Source organism: Elaeis guineensis, chromosome 2 (genome assembly GCF_000442705.2).
Source record: "Elaeis guineensis isolate ETL-2024a chromosome 2, EG11, whole genome shotgun sequence".
Taxonomy (NCBI): Eukaryota; Viridiplantae; Streptophyta; class Magnoliopsida; order Arecales; family Arecaceae; genus Elaeis; species Elaeis guineensis.
Window position 1 is genome coordinate 109,864,287 of NC_025994.2, and position 19,957 is coordinate 109,884,243.

The 19,957-nt window shown below is 37.2% G+C and overlaps 1 protein-coding gene and 2 long non-coding RNA genes across 6 annotated transcripts; 1 reads left to right on the forward strand and 2 right to left on the reverse strand.

The window, feature by feature from the left end:
- LOC140855799 (uncharacterized) lies at positions 1–6,220 on the forward strand. Its single transcript, XR_012139086.1, has 3 exons — positions 1–137; positions 214–347; positions 6,088–6,220. It is a non-coding gene; the product is annotated as an uncharacterized lncRNA (long non-coding RNA).
- A 686-nt stretch (positions 6,221–6,906) lies between these two features.
- Positions 6,907–8,797, reverse strand: LOC140855798 (uncharacterized). Its single transcript, XR_012139085.1, has 2 exons — positions 8,376–8,797; positions 6,907–8,273 (listed from the first exon to the last, which is right to left on the reverse strand). It is a non-coding gene; the product is annotated as an uncharacterized lncRNA (long non-coding RNA).
- A 518-nt stretch (positions 8,798–9,315) lies between these two features.
- On the reverse strand, positions 9,316–18,660 carry LOC105048551 (aspartic proteinase oryzasin-1). Of its 4 annotated transcripts, none has more exons than XM_010927895.4 (14): positions 18,448–18,600; positions 17,740–18,111; positions 17,548–17,608; positions 15,868–15,962; positions 15,670–15,782; positions 13,579–13,747; positions 13,404–13,443; positions 13,229–13,293; positions 11,782–11,895; positions 11,602–11,666; positions 11,329–11,485; positions 11,127–11,246; positions 9,597–9,685; positions 9,316–9,522 (listed from the first exon to the last, which is right to left on the reverse strand). In XM_010927895.4, the coding sequence occupies exons 2-14, from the start codon at positions 18,103–18,105 to the stop codon at positions 9,438–9,440; spliced, it is 1,539 nt and encodes a 512-aa protein (XP_010926197.1). In that variant the 5' UTR covers positions 18,106–18,111; positions 18,448–18,600; the 3' UTR covers positions 9,316–9,437. The 4 variants fall into 4 exon arrangements, with proteins under 4 accessions (XP_010926197.1, XP_010926203.1, XP_010926209.1 ...); XM_010927901.4 differs by having other exon boundaries at positions 18,354–18,486; XM_010927907.4 differs by having other exon boundaries at positions 17,740–18,107; positions 18,354–18,482.
- Between the last annotated feature and the right edge of the window lie 1,297 nt (positions 18,661–19,957).

Consider the following 19,957-nt stretch of genomic DNA (forward strand, 5'->3'; position numbering starts at 1 on the left):
CTTTACCATCTCTTCTAAAACCCTAGCCGCCTCTTGAAACCCTAGTCGAAATGGGTTGAAGATCACTGTGCTGGTCTTGGATCCGAGTTTCTGAAGATCAAAGTTCACCACTTTGTGTCTCACACGCTTTCTTTCTGGTCATCAGATGCAAGATGAGTAGTATTTTAAGTTTTTCCTTTTTTTTTACTAATCTTTTTCTTCCTTTTGTTTCAGATATTACATCCCCTCCTTCTCCAAAAGATCCTTATCCTCAAGGATCAAACTGAGGAAACTGGTTCTTAAGAACCCAATAATCCTCCCATGTGGCTTCTTCTTCGCTGAAGTTACTCCATTTGATCAATACTTGGGTAACTGCTCTGTTTCTCCTGCGAATCATTTTTCTGTCTAAAATCTTTTTTTGGTTGAGCTAATAGTTGTCCATCTTCTCCTATGAGGGGTACTATTGGTGATGCTTGCCCTGATTTCTGAATCCCTCTCTTAAGTAGGGATAAATAGAAGATGGAGTGTATTTTAGATCCTTCAGGAAGTTCGAGCTTATAAGCTATAGGGCCGATTTTTTTTAATATTTTGAAAGGCCCATAGTATTGAGAGGTAAGCTAGAGATTTTTGCATATGGCCACTGTACTTTGCCGGTAAGGTTGGAGCTTAAGGTATACCATTTCTTCTTCTTTGTATTCTTTATCTACTCTTCTCTTATTTGCATTTGGTTTCATATGGTTCTGCATCTCTTTGAGTCTATCTCTTAAGATTTGTAACATTTTATTTCTTTCTTTGTTCCAATCTTCTACTGTACTTTGCTGGCTCATGTCCAGATTGACCATCGGATATATAGGAGGTGGATGACCATATAAGACTTGATAAGATGTCATTCCTAAAGAGGAGTGGTAGTTGGTGTTGTACCACCACTCAGTTAGGGATAACCATTTAAGCCATCTATGGGGACTTTGAAAGCACAAACAGCGCAAATATGTTTCCAAACATCGGTTTACCCTCTCGGTTTGACCATCTGTTTGTGGATGATAAGCAGTACTTAGATGCAGCTTAATCTCCATCAATCTGAATAAATCTTGCCATACTTGACTGATGAATATCTTATCTCTGTCTGATATGATTCTTTATGGCATTCCATGTAATTTGTATACTGCATCTAGGAATGATCTTACTACATTCTGTGCTGAATAGGGATGAGTTAGAGGAATAAAATAGGCATATTTGGTGAGTCGGTCCACCACCACTAGTATAGTATCTTTGCCTTCAAATTTGGGTAATGATTCTATGAAATCCATCCTAATTTCTTGCCATGCTTGAGTGAGAATTTTCAAAGATTGTAATAGTCCTGCATATGGAGTACCATCTATTTTATTTTTAATACAAATCTCACATTCTTTCACCAACTTTTTCACTTGCTGTTTCATTCCAGGCCAATAAAATAATTGTTTGATCCTTTTATTAGTATGATTCATTTCCGAGTGTCTCCCCAATGCTGATGCATACATCAATTATAAGAGTTTCTGCCTCAATTCTTCTGTTTTTCCAATGCAAATCCTTCTTTTGAACTTAAGCACTCCTTGTTTATAAGTATATTCAACTTGTAACTCTGATTTTATGAGTACCTCCGCTATGATCTGTTGAACCTAATGGTCCCCTTCACAGCTGTTAGCAATTTCTAGACTCCATGTGGATACCACTGCTGTAATGGCCTGCATCTTTTTTTCCTCAAAATCCCACCTTGATAATGCATCTACAACTTGATTTTCTTTTTCTTTCTTGTAATGTATCATATAATCCAATCCCATGAATTTTATCATTCCTTTTTGCTGGGCTGCAGTAGTTACTTTCTGTTCTAACAAATATTTTAGACTTTGATGGTCTGTTTTAATGATGAATGGTCAGGGGCTAATGTAATGCTTTCATTTTTCTACAGCCATCAAAATAACTAAGAATTTTTTTCATATGTTGAAAGTGCTCTGTGTCTTTCACTCAACCCTTTGCTGAGATAAACTATAGGTCTTCCTTATTATGTGAGTACTACTCCAATCCCATATCCACTGGCATCCATTTCCAAAGTAAAGGATAAGGAATAATTTGGCATTGCTAGAACTGGAGCTGTTAACATTATCTTTTTCAGCCTCTCAAATACTTCTAAAATTGTTTCATCCTAATGAAAATTATCCTTCTTGAGAAGCTCAGTTAAAAGTTTACTGATTGCCCCATATCCTTTTATAAATCTTCTATAATATCTTGTGAGTCCCAAGAAGCCTCTCAGTTCGTTCAATGTAGATGGAATAGGCCACCATTTCATGGCTGTCACTTTTTTTGGATCAGTTGCCACTCCTTTTGAAATAATATATCCCAAGTCTTCCACTTGTTGCTGCCCAAAGAAATATTTGGATCTTTTTACATACAGCTGATTCTTTCTTAATATATTCAAGACTTCTATGAGATGTTCCACATACTCTTCTAAAGTTTGACTATATACAAGAATATCGTCAAAAAAAACTAACACAAATTTTCTAAGGTAAGAAGAAAATACCTCATTCATGATAGCTTGAAATGTGGCAAAAACATTAGTTAACCCGCAGGGCATAACCAGGAACTCATAATATCCCATGTGAGTTCTAAATGCTGTCTTATATACATCTTCTGGGTTCATTCTTATTTGGTGGTATCCCAACCTCAAGTCTATCTTAGAAAAATACTGAGATCCTTCAAGTTCATCTAAGAGATCATCTATTAGAGGTATAGGATATTTGTCCTTTACTATTGCCTTATTGAGCTGCCTGTAATCCATGCAAGACCTCCAGCTATTGTCTTTTTTTTTTACTAAAAGCACAGGTGATGCATATGGACTAGTACTAGACTGAATGATGGTAGACAAGTATTTTTTGTATCTGTCTTTCAATCTCATTCTTCTGTTCATAGGTGTACCTATAAGGTCTAATATTGACAGGATTAGTTCCTGGTAACAGGGGTATTCTGTGATCTTGTGGCCTACTGAGGGACAATCCTTTAGGTTCTTGGAACACATCAACATATTATTCCAACACCTTTTTCACTGAAATGGGTATCTCTACTTCTGTTTTGTTCTCATCAAAATTCATTAGATGTCCTATAGCACAACAGTCTCCCTTTAACCTTAGTAAACTTTATTTTAGATCCCCCTGTAATGCCTTTTAATGTCATTTATTTTTTTCTTTAATGAAGGTGACAGCATTATCCAAATAGTCAAAGATTATCTTACTATAGGTTCTCAGTCAATTAATTTCCAAGATTATACTTGATCCATCCAATCTAATCACCCTTAAGTCGGCCTGATATTATTCTCGCTATATAGTCCATTTGAAGTTAACACATTTAAGCTTATTCAAAACTTTGTGTCTATTTGCCATTGTTACTATTAGTGGGTTTGCTGCAGTGAGTATAGCTTTTACTTTCTTGGCCCCCTGATAATCAATAAAGCTGTGAATACTTTCAGTATCGATTAAGATAACTAATATTTTGTTACTAGCCTCTCCTTAGATCTTAATAGTTTCATTCTGATTCTGTCCAACTAAGGCATATACAGCAGTTTCTACTTTCTTTTCTTTTTCTTCTTCTGCCATAGTCTCCTCCTCCTCTTCTTCTTCTTGCAATAATTGTTCATCAAATATCTCATCAGCTTCTATTATGGCACTGATAGACTGGTTCATTCTTTGTGAACACTAATGACCTAGATGGTATTTCTCTCCACATTTAAAACATAGATTGGTAGCTCTTCTCTGTTCTCACTGTTGCTTACTATCCTTCTGAGGTAAATTTGAATTTCTGATAGTTTGAAACTTTATACCTTCCTTTTGTATTGCTAATTTAGGATTGAAATAATCTGTTGGCTTTGTTGTGGATGTTCTATAATTCATCTTGCTTCTTTTCACATCATTAACAAGGTCTGTTCATATAATTTAGCTTGCTCATATATTTTCTCCAAGATTGTAGGATGAGATAAATCAATGCATGGTATCAGTTCTTTCTTTAATTCGCTGATATAACTTTTTATAAAGTATCTTTCAGTTAATGCTGGATTATAATGCAACATCCTAGCTCTCATATCTTCAAACTTTTCTTGATATTTCTCCATAGTGTTTGTTTGTACCAGTTTATTAAATTCTCTGATCAACTACTTCATACTGGCATTGTCAAACTTCTGTTCACTGCTTCTATTAATTCCTCCCAATTCAAATTTAGTTTATCTATTAGGTATCCTTCTTTCCATCTGTGTGCCTTTCCCATGAAATGCATTGTGGCTATATTTTGAAATTGATATATTTCAATTTCATTGGACAATAGAAATTTGATATATTTTGAAATATTGCTTACTTTTATTGCTCCATTCCTTGGGTTCTTCTCCGCTAAAGTGGGAAACTTCAACTTCGGATAAGGTAAGTGAAATGGGGTTCTATTCTGGGTATCACCCAACCTATCCAATTGATGGTATGGTGTGGGTAGTATCCCCTTACCCCTATCTTCAGCTGCTATGGTTGAAGAACTAACGTCAGGTTGCTCTAAAATGTGTGTTCTTCTATTCCTTATGGCTGATGGGATGTTGTTTGCAGTGAATGAAGGAGTGGACCGAAAAACTGATAGCTGCGGTGAAATTAAGTTCAACAACTGCTCATGCCTGCGATTTTGTTCCTGCATCATAATCCCATGCCTCCTTACTGCTTCTATTTGCAAAGCTTCATACCTCTATCTTTCCTTTATCTGTATTTCATCTAACTATCTTGCAAACACTCCTAATTTAGTGTTATATTCATCTGATACTTTCTATAACCGATTTACAATATGATTGTGGCATTCAGTAAAGAGTGTTTGCATTTTTTCTTCTAATATTCGTATATTTTCACTAATTTCTTTCAATCTGGTTCCTTCTGCCATTTCTTCTTTAACTTCACTTCGATTTAGTGGTTTATAATGTTTGAATTAGTTTCTATTTTTGATTACTATTTTGCACTGTTTTGAAACTGTTTGGTGGGAAAATTTTTACAACTCCTGGCTACAGTGAATTCTATCAGGGTGGTCGATGATGATTTCATGAGGTCAAATTACTGTTCCTAACTTGTTAGAACAGTAATCACTAGTAAGAGACCCTGATACATTCTTTATCATTTACCTCTGTTTCTACTGGAAGTAGATTCAAAACAGTTTGGAAATTACCTGATGTTTCAGTATCCTACTTGATTAGATTGATAGTTCTACTGTCAATCTTCAGTTAATCTGAGCTATTACTGTTTCACTGATGACCATTTACAAAATCAGGTAGAAGTAATTTGATTGTTACAGGTCTCCATGCCCCAGGTCTAAGGCTCTAATCTAAGCTCTGATACCAAATTTGTAACATCCCAGATCTTCTGGTAAGAATTTTTAGCTTCTGTTCTTGGTTGATGCCGATCTAAACCTGCAGGTAAGTAGTTTGAATCTAAACTCTAGAACAAAGAAAAATTCTGAAGGTGTTTTGATTAGATCTGGAGGAGAGAAATAAGAGATGAGGGAGAAATTTTCAGAGGGGTTTGATCTGAAAGAGGTATCTTAGATCTGAGAAAGAGAAGGAGAAGGAATTATGAGGGAAAACTTGACCATTTCATTCTCTGTTTAAATATCATGGTTATAATTTATTTATATGCAGTTACAGTAACAATGAAAATGAAATGCTTTTGAAGTGAAATGCAAACATTGACAAATAAAAATGAAATGCTTCTGAAATGAAATACAAATTGGCCAATTTTTTGTTGTTTTGTGGCTTATCGGGTCGAGCTAATGGATTTGTTGGCTAGATCCTTCACCCATTATCCGACAATATAAGAAGGGTTTAGAACCCTCTAGATGCTACCGATTCTGTTTCCCTTTACCATCCCTTCTGAAACCCTAGCCGTCTCTTGAAACCCTAGCCGAAATGGGTTGAAGATCACTGTGCTGGTCTTAGATTTGAGCTTCTGAAGATCAAAGTTCACCACTTTGTGTCTCACATGCTTCCCTTCTGGTGATCAGATGCAAGATGAGTAGTATTTTTAGTTCTTTGTTTTTTTACTAATCTTTTTCTTTCTTTTGTTTCAGATATTACATGATGCTGCAGATCTCCCCTAGCTCTCAGATCCGAGCTCCTTCCTCTGTGGCACCAATCTCTTCGAGCTCCAAACTCCCCCTATTGTCGGTGCCAATCTCTCTCAGATTTGAGAGTACCGAACCCAAGCATCCTGGTTCTTCTCTCTCCGATGATGCCTCACCTCGATCGGCACTGATCTCCCCCGGTCCGTGATCAACCGCACTGAACCCTGTCGGCGAGGTCGATCCAATCTTGGGCGGTGCCAAAGCCCTCCAATCCTGGGCGGTGCCAAAGCACCAACAACTTGCCAAATTCAGTAGAGACCACACCCTTCTCATGCGCGTCTACTCTCCACCCGCTATTCCAGGTTCCAGAGGCTGTGCCCCTCTCACGCATGCCTCCAGATCCAGCTCCAGATGATACCGAAGCTTCCACCTAGGGACAGCAACGGATAGGGTTTGCGTCGGATATTATACTATCCATCTCCAAATCCAAACTTAATATCCTATACCCAAACCCTATCCGATATCCGATTGGATAAGAAAAGAGATACCGATCCCCATACCCAATGGGTTCGGGGATATCCACGGGTAACCCATTTCTGCATACCCAATTTATATACACCCCATACCCATCCCATACCCAAAAAAAATAAACAACCAAAATAATTTTATGCATATTATCAAATAAAACAGAATTACTAATTCAACATAGAATATAATTTATAAGTCTAAATTTTTAAAAATTAAACATACAAATAGAATTACAATTCAACATAGAACATATAAATAACCAAAATAATTTTAGACATATTATCAACCAAAACATAATTACCAAAATAGAATTATAAATATATATATTTAGATATGGAGTCAGGTATTACCCATACCCGTAAGTTCAGGTCAGGGTCGGGTTCGAGTTCGGATAAAAAACAACACTACCCATACCTTACCCATATCCGTACTACAGTTTTTGGATTTTACCCAAACTCGATCAAACTCTATTTTTTGGATTTGACTGGGTTTGGATAGAATGCATACTCATCGGATCGGATCAATTTTACCATCCCTACTTCCACCGACAAATCCAAAATCATCCACAGATAGCACCATACCCTTCTCGCACGTGTCCCAACTCACGCCATCAATCTCCTCTAGCTCCTGATCTGAGCTTCCTTGGCCAATAGTGTCGATCCCTCCTAAGGATCCAAGTCCTTCCTTCTCCGACGATGCCAGATCCCCCCTCGTGGTGCCAATCTCCCTCCAACCCGGCCAACCCGAGGTCACCCCTGCGCATGCCTAGCCTACTGATGGCGCCGAAGTTGCCCATCAGTAGATCCTACAAGCGGCCTCAGAGTCCTTCGTGTCCGGTGCTACGCTCTCCACGTGTGCTCCTACATCCGGCTTATGCCGAAGCTTGCCGGCAAGACTGGTTCTAGCCTGCATCAGATGATCCTCACCTGCGCCGAAGCTATCTTCTGATGGTACTGAAGTTTTCTCTTGGTGCGCATCCGATGGTAGCGGAGCCACCCAAGCTGATCTGCCCCGCCTTGGTTACGGAACAAAAGCTATAAAGGCCATCATATCAACTGAGAATAATGTGGCCAAAGTAGCTTTATTTCATGATCTATCGGCAGTAATTCAAGATATCACCTGCATATCCACAATACCAAATTCATGTTTATGAGAGCTGGCAGGGCAAATTATATTAACCTGGGATCCATCACCAAGGGACCATGTAAGTTGGAATCGCACCGTAGGGACGGTAGCCACCATCTTCTTCTAAATGTTAGAACATTGTTGAGGCATCACCTTATTGTAACAGCATCCATTAAATCTATACTTAGCATGTATCATTTGAGCCCATAAAGATTAAGGATTTGGTACCGATTGGCCAGCTAATTTGGTTTTAAATGCTTGCTGTCTAAGCTGAATGGACTGAAGATGAAGTCCTCCACAGAATTTGAGAGAACAAACCACATCCCATAATATTAGGTGCAGCGCCTTTTTTGGTTCCCGTTGACCCTACAGAAACGATCTAAAATCCTTTTTGAGTTTGTTACTGATAGGACTATAATTATGCACATATGCAATGGAACTAACAAAACCGAGCGAAGCAGGATTGCTGTACCCAAAAAGTATAAAGCCTTCCATTGCAATCCTTAAATTTTTGCTACAATTTTACGCGAAGTTAAAGTCTGCAGTAAAAAGCCTACCGCCCGGTAAAGGAATTTCCAAATTTATTCATAAACTTTTTTGGAATTTAAAAAAAAAATTAAATTGATTTTTGATTGCCGTACCTGTAGAAGGGCTAAATGGTAAAATCCTTCCCTCGAAGTCAATCGGAGAGTCATGCTGGTTTGTATGTACTTACTCCAGTAGACTAGGGCATCTGTTGACGAGAACACGAAAACCAGAACAGCGGCCAATGAAGTTCTGAACGACTCTGCCTACTTAAATTACGATAAAAAAAAAAAACAAGCATAGACCCCATTTTCTTGGAGAATAAAAATTTTTATGCACTACAAATGATGTAAAAAATCTGATGTGAAACACACCAATCTTATCCGATTGATCCACATAATAATCATTTTCTAACACATTTAATATAAAAAAATTATAATATTCTATGACATAATATAATCCAAAACACTATACATAACCTAATATATCATAATATAAAAAAAATATTTTTATCTAACAACTTTTCAATATACATTTAATATCTGCAGATCAATTTTTTTATTTAAAATTTTTAAATAATAAAAAAAATATTTTTTTAAAAAAAATTAATACATATTATAAAATATTTTATAATATATTATGACATCTTATAAATAAAATTTATAATTTTTTAAATATAAAATATCATAATATAAATATAATCAAAAAATATCATAATTTTTTTAAAAATTAAAAATATTTTCATCATACAAAATTTTTAAACGAAAAAATTAATCTACAAATATTTAAAATATATTAAAAAATAATGACTACACAGATCAATCAAATAAAAATAATGTACTCGTTGAATTTTCTATACCATCTGATCCGCAAAAAATTTCGCCTCCTGAAACCATTTCTCCACGTTCCCAACCATCTACAGCACATACAAGCCACATTATATTGGCCCTTTGAAAAAAGACCAGGGATAAGCCCTGGCCCAATGAACGCCAAGCGGAAGTGGGACGAGCTAGCTTGTGGTGTATAGATCATATAGTTGGAGGAGAAAGCTTCATATAGTCAATTATACATATATATATATATATGTATCTTAATCCAGATATGGACATAGGCAAACTAATAATGTTACGTGAAATCGAAACTTTTTAGATGTCTAACAGAGAACAGGCATTTGTTTCTCATGCAGCCTCTGCAAATCCAACTCTCATCTTCCCGTAGTCAAACACAGTATGATAGACTCCCATAAAGACGTCTCCCAAAATCCTGCAGCAGGTCCATCAATCAGACCGTCTAGAGGGAACACGAGTAAAAGGGATAAATGGCAATACTTTACTTACCACAGAGGACCCCGAGGAGGAGGTACATCCAAGGCTGTGAATCCACTAATGCACTGCGCCGCAGCACCCTCACCAACCTTCAGAATGTACTGCAAGCACAACCCAATAACCAGGTCAAAAAAATGGCACGTAGAGCAATTTCGTACCAAAAAGGTAATAAGAACAACAACAACCGAATCTCATGAAATAAAACATTTCAAAATTATCCTCACACAACAACCACCACTCCTTGCTCATGCACAAGGAGCTCTGTCCCACCATGCTTGTCCGCATCCTTGGCCAATACGTGGATTGGGCTAAATGATCCCAGCATTATCCCAAATTTTAGAAAAGTTTAGAGCCACCATCAGTCCTGAACACTCTAATCTCACACCAAAGCAGCTGCCGTCCTTTTTTTTTTTTTTTATCTTTTTTCTCAAGAGACGGAGAGAGAGAGGGGAGGGAAAGGGGGAAGAAAAACGGAAAGGGGTGGCGGGTGGGCACAGTGAGAACGCTTCAAGTTTGTTTTAGACTTGGATAAGAACATCAAATTGCTGGACGAGCAGAAGGTCAAAAGCATGAGATCAACATAAAGAGAAAAATTTCACTAGCAAGACTCAGGACAGGAAAAAGAATGGCATTGGTAGAAAAGGATGCTGAAGCACCAACTGAAGTGAAAGTTTCTCATGCAACTAACATTTGATATACACGACTCTGTGTCTTCAAGAGTCAAGAATTGAAAATCAAGCTTACAAGTGCAACTCATCTAAGGCACAGGATGCATCCCGAGCATGATTTGATGCTAATCAGCCTTAACAACTGGAGTTGAGGGCAGCCAGTCTAATATAAAGAATCAATAATGTACAGATACATCTACTTCTTTACAAAAGGAGAGGGGAAATGCAGGACACCAAGAACTCCCAAGTCTGGCGCAATAAACTTAAAAAGTAATTGAGGGAATGACAATGTGTTGTGGTACATTATAATAGAGATACTTGCCAATGAGTGTGTGAGATGTCCATACATCATCGAGGTTACTCTCTCTCAAGTGACCAACTCCAGAGCACATTTAGTTATTTGGGTTCTCAAGGAAGATGTGCAGACACCGGACAGATTTTGATTTCTTTTTTCTTCTGATGGTGAACTTTACTATTTCGTATATCTCTTTTTTGAAACCTTGATTCTTTTCTTCCCTAACCTCTCCCTAATAAGTCTCATAACAAAATCTAGAAGATATATGGTCAACGTGTTTTTTCTGGACTGAGAACATGAAACTAGTTGTTTTCCCCATCTGTGCCATAAGATCCTACCCCTCAAATCCAAGAAGACAAGTCCTTCTTCCCATTTCATGTTTCCGTTTGTTTCATCAAGATAATTTTGCTTTACAGCTTTGGACACTGTAAGAAGTTGGATGTAGAAATAAAAGTCAATACACAATCAAATTTTTTGTCATACACTATGTTACTAACAGACTGCAGGCAACCAGCATGTGGAACATGTACTTGTTTATATTAAGTGCTTACTAGATAATCATGAAAAGTTTCATGGTACCTGCTCTGGTGTGAGCTCAAATGATTTACCACCAATAGTGAAAGAAATAGAGGGCATGGAGTCAAGGCTAGCACAATCCACAGAGGATTCACCCATGGGACTAGGCAGTCGCTCACATAGCTGCAAAGCAACTCAAAACATGATTATCATAGCACATGCAAAGGTGTCTTAGATAAGACCATAAAGTTAATAATGAATTTACGTCATTGATATAGTTCAATATGCGATCCTGTGTCTCATTCTGCTTCAGCTGATTTTGCATCCATACAACTGCCATCTCACAAGAAGTACACATGGCATCACTCTGAAGACCAGCTGATAGATCTCCATTGTCATTCACCACACTCTCAATGCCAATGCTGCAAAGAGGGATAAAAAAACAAAACACCGAAGTTTATGTGAGAAAAAACAGTAAACAATACATTTCAGAACTTGGTAAATACACAATAAATAGGATAGTGTTTTGAGGCCTAACCCAACTCCATGGGTTCCATCAAAGGCGCACAGACCAATCCGAGAGCAAATTTTTGCTGGTTGTGTCTGCAAGATAAACCAGTATCAACAAATATTGTTTGATATGCGTATTAATAACCATTGAGGTCAGAAAATTGAAAAATCCATCTAGGGTGTTCTGCCAAAACAATGCGATACAAACCTCAGACAACAACATATCCAGAATCTGTTGCCCATATTGCGAAACTACAGCTTTGCACTCTTGGCTAACAACACCAGAAGCGCCAATCTTTTGATTAATTTCTGCAATAATGGTCTGCACAGAAGATGCTGGTGATGTTAATGATCAATCAGCAGCCTACCAACATCATCCAAGTAAAAGATCTTATAAAAAAGGGTATTTTGAGACTAATCAGGGTGCACATTTGATGTAGGAATTGATTGGATGACTTGATTTGGAAAAATGAATGACCTTGACAAAATAAAAGGTGACAGACTATCATTTTTCTTGTAGCAGTGGAAAATATTGTTCAGACATCAGAGTTGTCCTCTTACTATGAAATGTTTATATGACCATTCTCCTGTTAAGTAACGTCACATGGTACCAAGTATCAGTGTTGGGCATACAAACCTCCAAAAATACCCAACAAGGAAGCAATATCACATATTGTATGAATGCCTAGTGAATTACAATGTAATTATGGTATCCTTGATAATTTACTTACTATTACAGGAATTATAGTTTTCTTTTTATGCAACATGTCTAAGTTAGTTATTACAAAGTTATATTTTATTTTGTATGTAATGAGACCTCATATTTTGTTTTGATGGCAATGAATTGCACAAGACATTAGATAGAGTCAGCCAACTATGAAGGCTTTCCAAAATTAAAAACAAAACCAGGAATATAAACTACTTTGTCCTTATGTTGCTCATACAATCAAATAAAATATTGCCATATCAAACTTGAAGCTTCTCTAACCTTAATAAGAGATCAAAGTTGCCTGCCATGACCACATATTCAATCATGAAAGCACTTCAATCTTTATCCCAAAAAAGAAAAAAGAAATGTCTGGATAACAACCATCAACATAAAGAAAAAATAAGGGGACTATCCATATCATCCCCCCGACAAAGTGCCAGCATTATTTTAAAAGGAAAAAGATAAAATAAAACCAATTTTCAGCTTAAAGGGGCTCGGAATCCTTATCTTGGTGGGATTCCAGTGGTCCACAAGTATACTGAAATTCACAACAAAGTGGAAGTGCATAACCAATTGAGTAGTCAGTGTAGCAAATTTCATGAAGCTAGAAAAATCAGATTCTTTGAGAAGTTCAGAAACAACATGTGACATCATTTAGTTATTATATTTAAAAAGAATGTTGTACAGATGAACCAAAGAATGTATCACTGTGACGATGAAAACAATCCATTTCAGATCTTAGAGAAGTGCACCAATACCAAAGGAGATAAATTATAAAAATGTGAAGATAAAACAAAACTTTAATTTCTTTAAATTGCCATCACTGGAAAATAATGCATATAGATGCTTGTACAAGATCTGGAAACAAAATGATTTCTCTTAGAAAATAATAGAGGAAGAAATGTAGACTTGAAATGTCATGTAAGCTATTTGTATCAATAAATACCGTTGGACCGGCAACCAAAGAAGTTCCAGAATCAGCAATTGCTGCACAGCCTCCAGAGCAGAACCCTAATAAGCACATATATCATGCAGATTTAGGGGCCACAATCATTGTACCAAACAAGAATATCAAATTAAAGAACAGAACAATAGTATAAAATAGAATACATAATCATTACCAGTTGATTGGTTGCCAATATAGACATCTCCCATGTTAAACTGCAACAAATAATTTTAGGAAAATTTATTCAATCAATTTGTATAAGTGGTAAAAGATGGCGATTTGTGTCATGAGTAATATAAGTATCTTGGTATCCATTCACATAAAAGAAACAAATGGAGTATGAGACCCACCTGCCAGTAACCTTTCTGAGTCACAGGGACATACGTGTGTTTACCCTTAAAATGTTTTGAGTCAACTCCACCAAATATAATCTCACCTCCCTCCCCTTCATCTGCATGTCGGTTAAACCAGAAAGAGAAAACGGCTTCCTTGACAAGACCTTGATTAACCATGTTGTACCTTTACAAATACGCAGTTGCAGTAAGTAATTTGCACCAAGAACAAAAAACACAAAATTAACTGTCAAACACTTGATAATGATTAAGTAATAAACCTCCAAAGAACTACTACCCATTTCATCCCAGGGAAATTAAGATGTGTAGACATGATAGAACAAGTATATAAGTGCTCCAAAAATAGAGTACATGACAGACCCAGCATGATGGCACTTGAAATTAGCCCATCATTGTTCATATTATCAAGGCTATAGCCCACGCATCAAAATTTAAAAATATCGAACTCTAACAAGCCTCCAGCAAACTCTATTTATCAAATTTAAAAGTGCAATCAAGAAGTAAACGCACCTCTTCCTTAGTAAGTGCAATCAAGATCTCTAACACGCAATCAAGAAGTAATATGAAACTCTAACAAGCCTCCTTCATCAACTCACTAATCTGGTTCACTGGTAAAAGCACCTCTTCCTTAGGAAGATTAACCACTCAACCAATAAACTAACATATTTTTCTTTGCAAAACATGCTGATAAGTTGCACCGGATGTTGATCCGCAAAATTTTAATGATAACCACAACTATGTATCTATGGCTTTATAATTCATTATTGCAGATTTCCATGTGCTCTTATTGATGATTGCATCCACAACAAACATAAACCTTGCAGCATCCCACATTAAGAAATGCCTCAAAATTAGGATAATTAATGTGATACCAGTTTACAGTTTGGCTGTTATCATGATAGCTAACAAATTGAAATAGTTTATTTCCAATTACTTAGGCATGTAATTCAAATAACTCCAACTTTTGAGAAATTATGTACATGCTAATACCACGTGTATGGATATAAATAATATCTTTTAGTCAATATGGTGTGTGTAGTTTGGCAAAAATAAAATCACAACTGACAAGTTCTTGATAGCAATATCTAGAAAATGCCTTGGAGGTGTTTAGAATTGCCTTTTCTCACAAATTGGATTATCTTAAAAGAAAGCCTTGGGGGATTGTCCCTGTTAAAAAGCAGTGGTACAGACTGTTTTGCTCAACATTGAGGGTTCTCATTTATCCCTAATTTAAAAAAAAAAATAACAAAGGAGATCTTAATCGGAAAATCAGTTTAATAGATATTGTTGCTAGAATATGGAAGGAGAAAGGTGAAAAAAGTTAGTGGCATCATAATCTAGTACCATATATGATGATTTCAAAGATTAAACTTTCATCTGATTTAAATCCATTAGCACCTACTGCATCTGCTAATCAATGAAATTACCAGGGAAGACATATATAATTGTTTTACATCATTGATTATTAAAGATTATTAATCAGACATATCTTTGCTGCTATGAAAAGTTTAAAAAATATCGATATATTAGCATTTCAATATACCATTTCAAAATATGAAAATTGATATTTATTTTTGATAAAAAACATGGCATAAACTATCATATTTGACAGAAAATAAAGAGGAAAAAGGATGAATAATGCCCCATGGTAGAAAAGAACAATTTCACAAGTGCATATAACCAAGGATTACTCCCAAAAGAGTAAAAGAAATCGCCCACCAAATCAAAGGTGCATTATCAAATTTTACCAGCATGTATCATCTTCTTCAGTATGATAATGAAATGGTTTCCCAGGAAAAATACACAGGTTTGGAAGAAAAGAGACCTGATCGAATCAGAAAATGGTCATAACAAAGTAGCTAGGGAGAAAAGCACCTACCTCATCTTCATTATACCAGCATCTTTTTATTAATGATCTTAATTTATTGATAGAAAAATCAATGAAAAAGACCTTCAGTAAGCAAATGAATAAAATATTGTGGAAAAAAAATAGTTTTCAGGAAATCAAAAGTTAAAAAAAGGTGAGACTTTCTAGATGCACAAGTTACAGTCTGTTCAAAAGATGATGGTCAGTGTAGGTTCACATACCAGACAGGCACTGCATCCCCAACTGAGATTTCTTTAAACCCAAGTCCAAGTATGCCATCAAATTTTGCAACTAAGAAAGTGACACTTGGCTCCCTAGTGGCTTCAATAAAGATCTGAGGGAGTCTTCAGTGTAAGTCCACAAAACCCATGATAATATTTCCTCACTATAATGCTAAATGTTTCAATAAAATTACAAACCTGGTCTTTGACAGCAAGGTCACCAACTGCAACATGGTCTTGGCTAAAGAAACCAGCAATTGATCCTGTTCCATAGTGAATATCTGCAGACTTTCCTGTTCAAGAGAGAGAACAAAAAATTTACGGCTTTTCCCTTTGAGAATAATTCTTAAAGGTATTGTGTGTTTGCAAGAACAAAAATGCATGGAGAGCTTGTTTTCCTTGGAAGACAAATTTTCATTTGTTTGTTTGAAAAGAAATTAATGGCATAGGAGAACTTAATGTTATTTGTTTGGAAACTTCTCCTTGTAACCAAACGTATTCTAAACAGGTTTTAGGAAATTTCAAGTATTTCTCCCAAAAGACAAGACAATAAGTATAAATATTAGGAGACACCATCTGTTGAGACAGTAAGATGAGAGGGGTAGAAGAGAAACTTTCTACCCATCCACATGATGATGCAACTGGATGCATGCGTGAGAACTAAAAAGTTCTATGAGTTAGTTCACAATGGAAAACATCATCAAGGTGAAGAGGAGAAAAATTCGGGGCGCATTCCTGTGTGGATGGACCACGGATAACAATTAGGATTAAGCATGGACTGACTCATAAGCCAAAGCATGACAAGAATGCCCAAAAATAGTAAGAAGAAATGCATGAAGTTGGTAATTTTTTTCCTTTTTAACAAGATAGACAAGAACACCTCAAATGGTGTTGGCTTTTGAGAAGCACTAACACAGGATGGTTTTGGCTTCACATTCAAGAAGATACAAATACACAGCGAGGATGATCAATTGTCCATCATGTACAAATTCAAGAGGAGGAGTCTCTAAATCCTATTTTGACTCAGCTGAATTAGGAAATTGTAGTATTGCGGCCAAAGGCACATGGGCTCATCACGTAAGGTATTGTCCATTTTGGCCCATGGATCTCACAATTTTGCTCTTTAAGAGATACCTCACATAGGAAGAATAGTCTCTTTCTATATAAGCTAGAGTTCTCCTTGACTCACAATCAATGTAGGATCAATAATGCCGCATCAATGGGAACTCTGTGTACAGACGGAAGGTGTCCTCTTTCTTATTTTTATCACAGACTGTATACGGATAGGAGAAGCCCCACAGTTGCAGCGGTGGTTCCCTACTTGGCACGCTACTATTACGACCAAGGACTCGTGGCTCAGTATGTAAGATATTGTCCATTCTGACTCATAAGTCTCACGGTTTTGCCCTTTAAAAGACACTTCATATGGGAAAAATGATCCCCTCCTATATAAACCATAGTCCCCTTGACTCACAATCAATGTGGGACCAATGATGCCCTCCCTTCTACACCACAACATATAACATTCTGTCAATCCAAATCCATATAATCGACCTACATAATGTACCCCTTAAGCGACTGATAAGTAAAGATTTCTAGCATATTTCAGCTTGTAGAGAGATTAAATCCATATTTTCATGATTTACACATACATACCCCAAAATTATATGGCTTAAGATAGTTATATCCTCAACACAGCATCACAATACAACCTCTTCTGATGCAATGATTTCATACTGGCAAATTCTTCAAAATATCCAGGTAAAACAACCAAATTTCAATATAATCATGTAACCCAGACAAAGAACAAAAACTAATAGCTCAATAAACAAAACATCTACAAGTTATATCAGAAATTTTCGGATAGCACGTACGGACCATTCTTTTGATAGGTGCTTGACCGGCTTGACTTATATCTCGAATGGAAAAAGCAAGGAACCTGCAAGCCAATATAAAACCAATAAGCAAACCTCTAGACTTAATTCCTACCTATAAACAAAAATCCAATCAAATGTAATTGCTTTACATTTTTAACACGAGGAGGGGGAAGAGGGAGAGAGAATCACTCACTGAGAAGTAGCACTTGGAAGAAGGAACCCACAGATTCGAGCTCCCGGTATCAAAAATCACGGTAAACTTCTGAGGCGGGGTCCCGATTCCAATCTCCCCAAAGTACTGAGCGTTCATGTAGTTCTTGAGCGATATGATGTCGGTCTCGTCCCCGTTGTCGAGACCGCCTCGAAGGCCATACTTTCCGGCCACCAGGGGCTTCCCCTCCTTCTCCGCCAACCTCGCGGCCAGCCGGCTGTTCTCGTCCATCGGTTTCTTCTTCAATCCGATCCTAATTAACCCATCACCCTCGGCCAAAACAACCGAAGAAACCAAAACGATTGAAAAAAGAACAGCGATCGCAAGAACTCCACGCCCAGTTTCCATGGCTACCTACCGATCAAACAGGAAGAACAAAACCAAGAATCATATTTGTTATCACCGATGGAAGCGAAACCCTATAATTTGTCCATCCAGGGCGAAATCGGATCATAAACAGCAAAAGCAACGTAAAAACGAGATCGTTTACCAAAAATTACACCAAAAAAGATTCAATCAACAAAAAGCAACGAAAACCTATGATAAACCCCAAAAATAGCATAAAGAATCCGGAATCGAGCGAGTAATTAGCTCACCGATAACAGGAATCGGGATCAATAAGCGGAGATGGAGAGATGAGGGTGAAAAAAAAGATCGGAGAAGGAGAGGAAAGCACGGAGCTCAACTAACCTTCTTCGACTCTCCAGGAGCTCGCTCTCAAAGTCTCACCGTCGGGTCCTTGGCCATATATAAAGGAGTCAGAGGAATAGAGACGAGAAGCGTATTTTATTGTGAACCGTCCGATATTTCGTGAGAAAAATACGGACCGTCGGATGAGGGGTCCGGCTGCCGATCCCCTCGGGTTTACGATTACCGCGGGCATCACGAGGTTCATATTTTAGGTTGCGGAGTAAGGCACGCGAATATTATATATGCTAAAAATTGGCAAGTCTTCTAAAGGGGACCCAAAAAATTAGATGTCCTGTGGGACCCTCGGTTGGTGGGGTGATGTCATGAGCGGGTATGTACTTGGGAGGTGGTGTCTTTCGCATTAACTAGTGGGTTAAATATTAAGTTATACAAGGATGTGCGTGACATATGACCTAAATTACATTGACAAAGTTGGATGGGCCGTGATACTAGATTAGACGCTACGTCCGACGTGTGGGCTTTAATCTTGTGACGCGTAGTTGGTGATTTCCGGAGTCCAGAAGGAAAGTGGCATGCTTTAGAGTAACGAGGCGGTCGATGGCGTGAGGACTAAGCGATGCTTTCCGCTCTGGGTGCGTTGCCACGTTCTCACCGCCTTTCGGTTTCCATCGCCCGGATGGGCACGGCTTGCTTGCACGCAAAATGCCACACCGAACGTGTGGGAGTCGCGTGACAAGTCAATCAGGCCACTGCAGTACAGTGAGTGACAGAGAATCAGATGGTCTCTTGCGGTGTTCGCCTCTACGATCATGCTTCATGAATTAGATGAGTTGGTTAAGATAGCTTACAATTTGGCAAATATCTGCCACCAAACCTTGTTTAGATCTGAATGATCCAAATTTACAAAGGAGAATAGCAAGAAAAACATATTAATATTGTTTATTTTCAACTTGGTAACGGCGATTTGCGAAGCTTTTCGTTGTCACAACACTGTTCTCCAACCTGAGATTGCAAAACAGTATTGTGGGGTCGTTCTTTTCTTTTCTTTTTTTCCGATAGAAGAAGGATAAATCGTTCAAGGAATGTTGATGGTGATGATAAATTTGTACGATATATAAGTTATCCCTCCCTTTAATAAAACAAGTTTTCTGGCATCCATCATGCTGCTCTTTTCTTGGGCCCTTACATATGTTATAAACCCATCCAACAGGATCTCACCGGGAAAAAAAAATATATATATATATATATTATATAATTTCACTCACATGCTCTCGATTTAAAAAAACATCAAACTATTTTTTTAAATTTTAAAATATTATAAAATATTATTATTTATTTTCAAACAAATAATGTTAGTTTTTTTTCTTAATAGATGAAAATATTCTTCATCTATATGAAATGAATTATTGGTGAGAAAGAGATGGAGATGAAGAAAATTATTATAGAGGAGAAAAATAGGATCATAGAGGTCGACATGGAGGGAAAGGACGGTGTCGAAGGTACCATGAATGAGATTAGAGGAGGAGGAGAAGGAGATAAGGAAGAAAAG

What these genes read in the sequence shown, in the direction of transcription:
- LOC105048551 (XM_019854899.3), bottom strand. Translation starts at nt 18,652, where the DNA reads ATGAACCTCGTGATGCCCGCGGTAATCGTAAACCCGAGGGGATCGGCA. An exon ending in TGGATATGTTGTTGTCTGAG is followed by an intron (nt 11,667 to 11,781) that starts GTTTGTATCGCA and finishes TTTATCTTGCAG; the next exon opens with ACACAACCAGCAAAAATTTG. An exon ending in TTGAGCTCACACCAGAGCAG is followed by an intron (nt 9,686 to 11,126) that starts GTACCATGAAAC and finishes TTGTGCTTGCAG; the next exon opens with TACATTCTGAAGGTTGGTGA.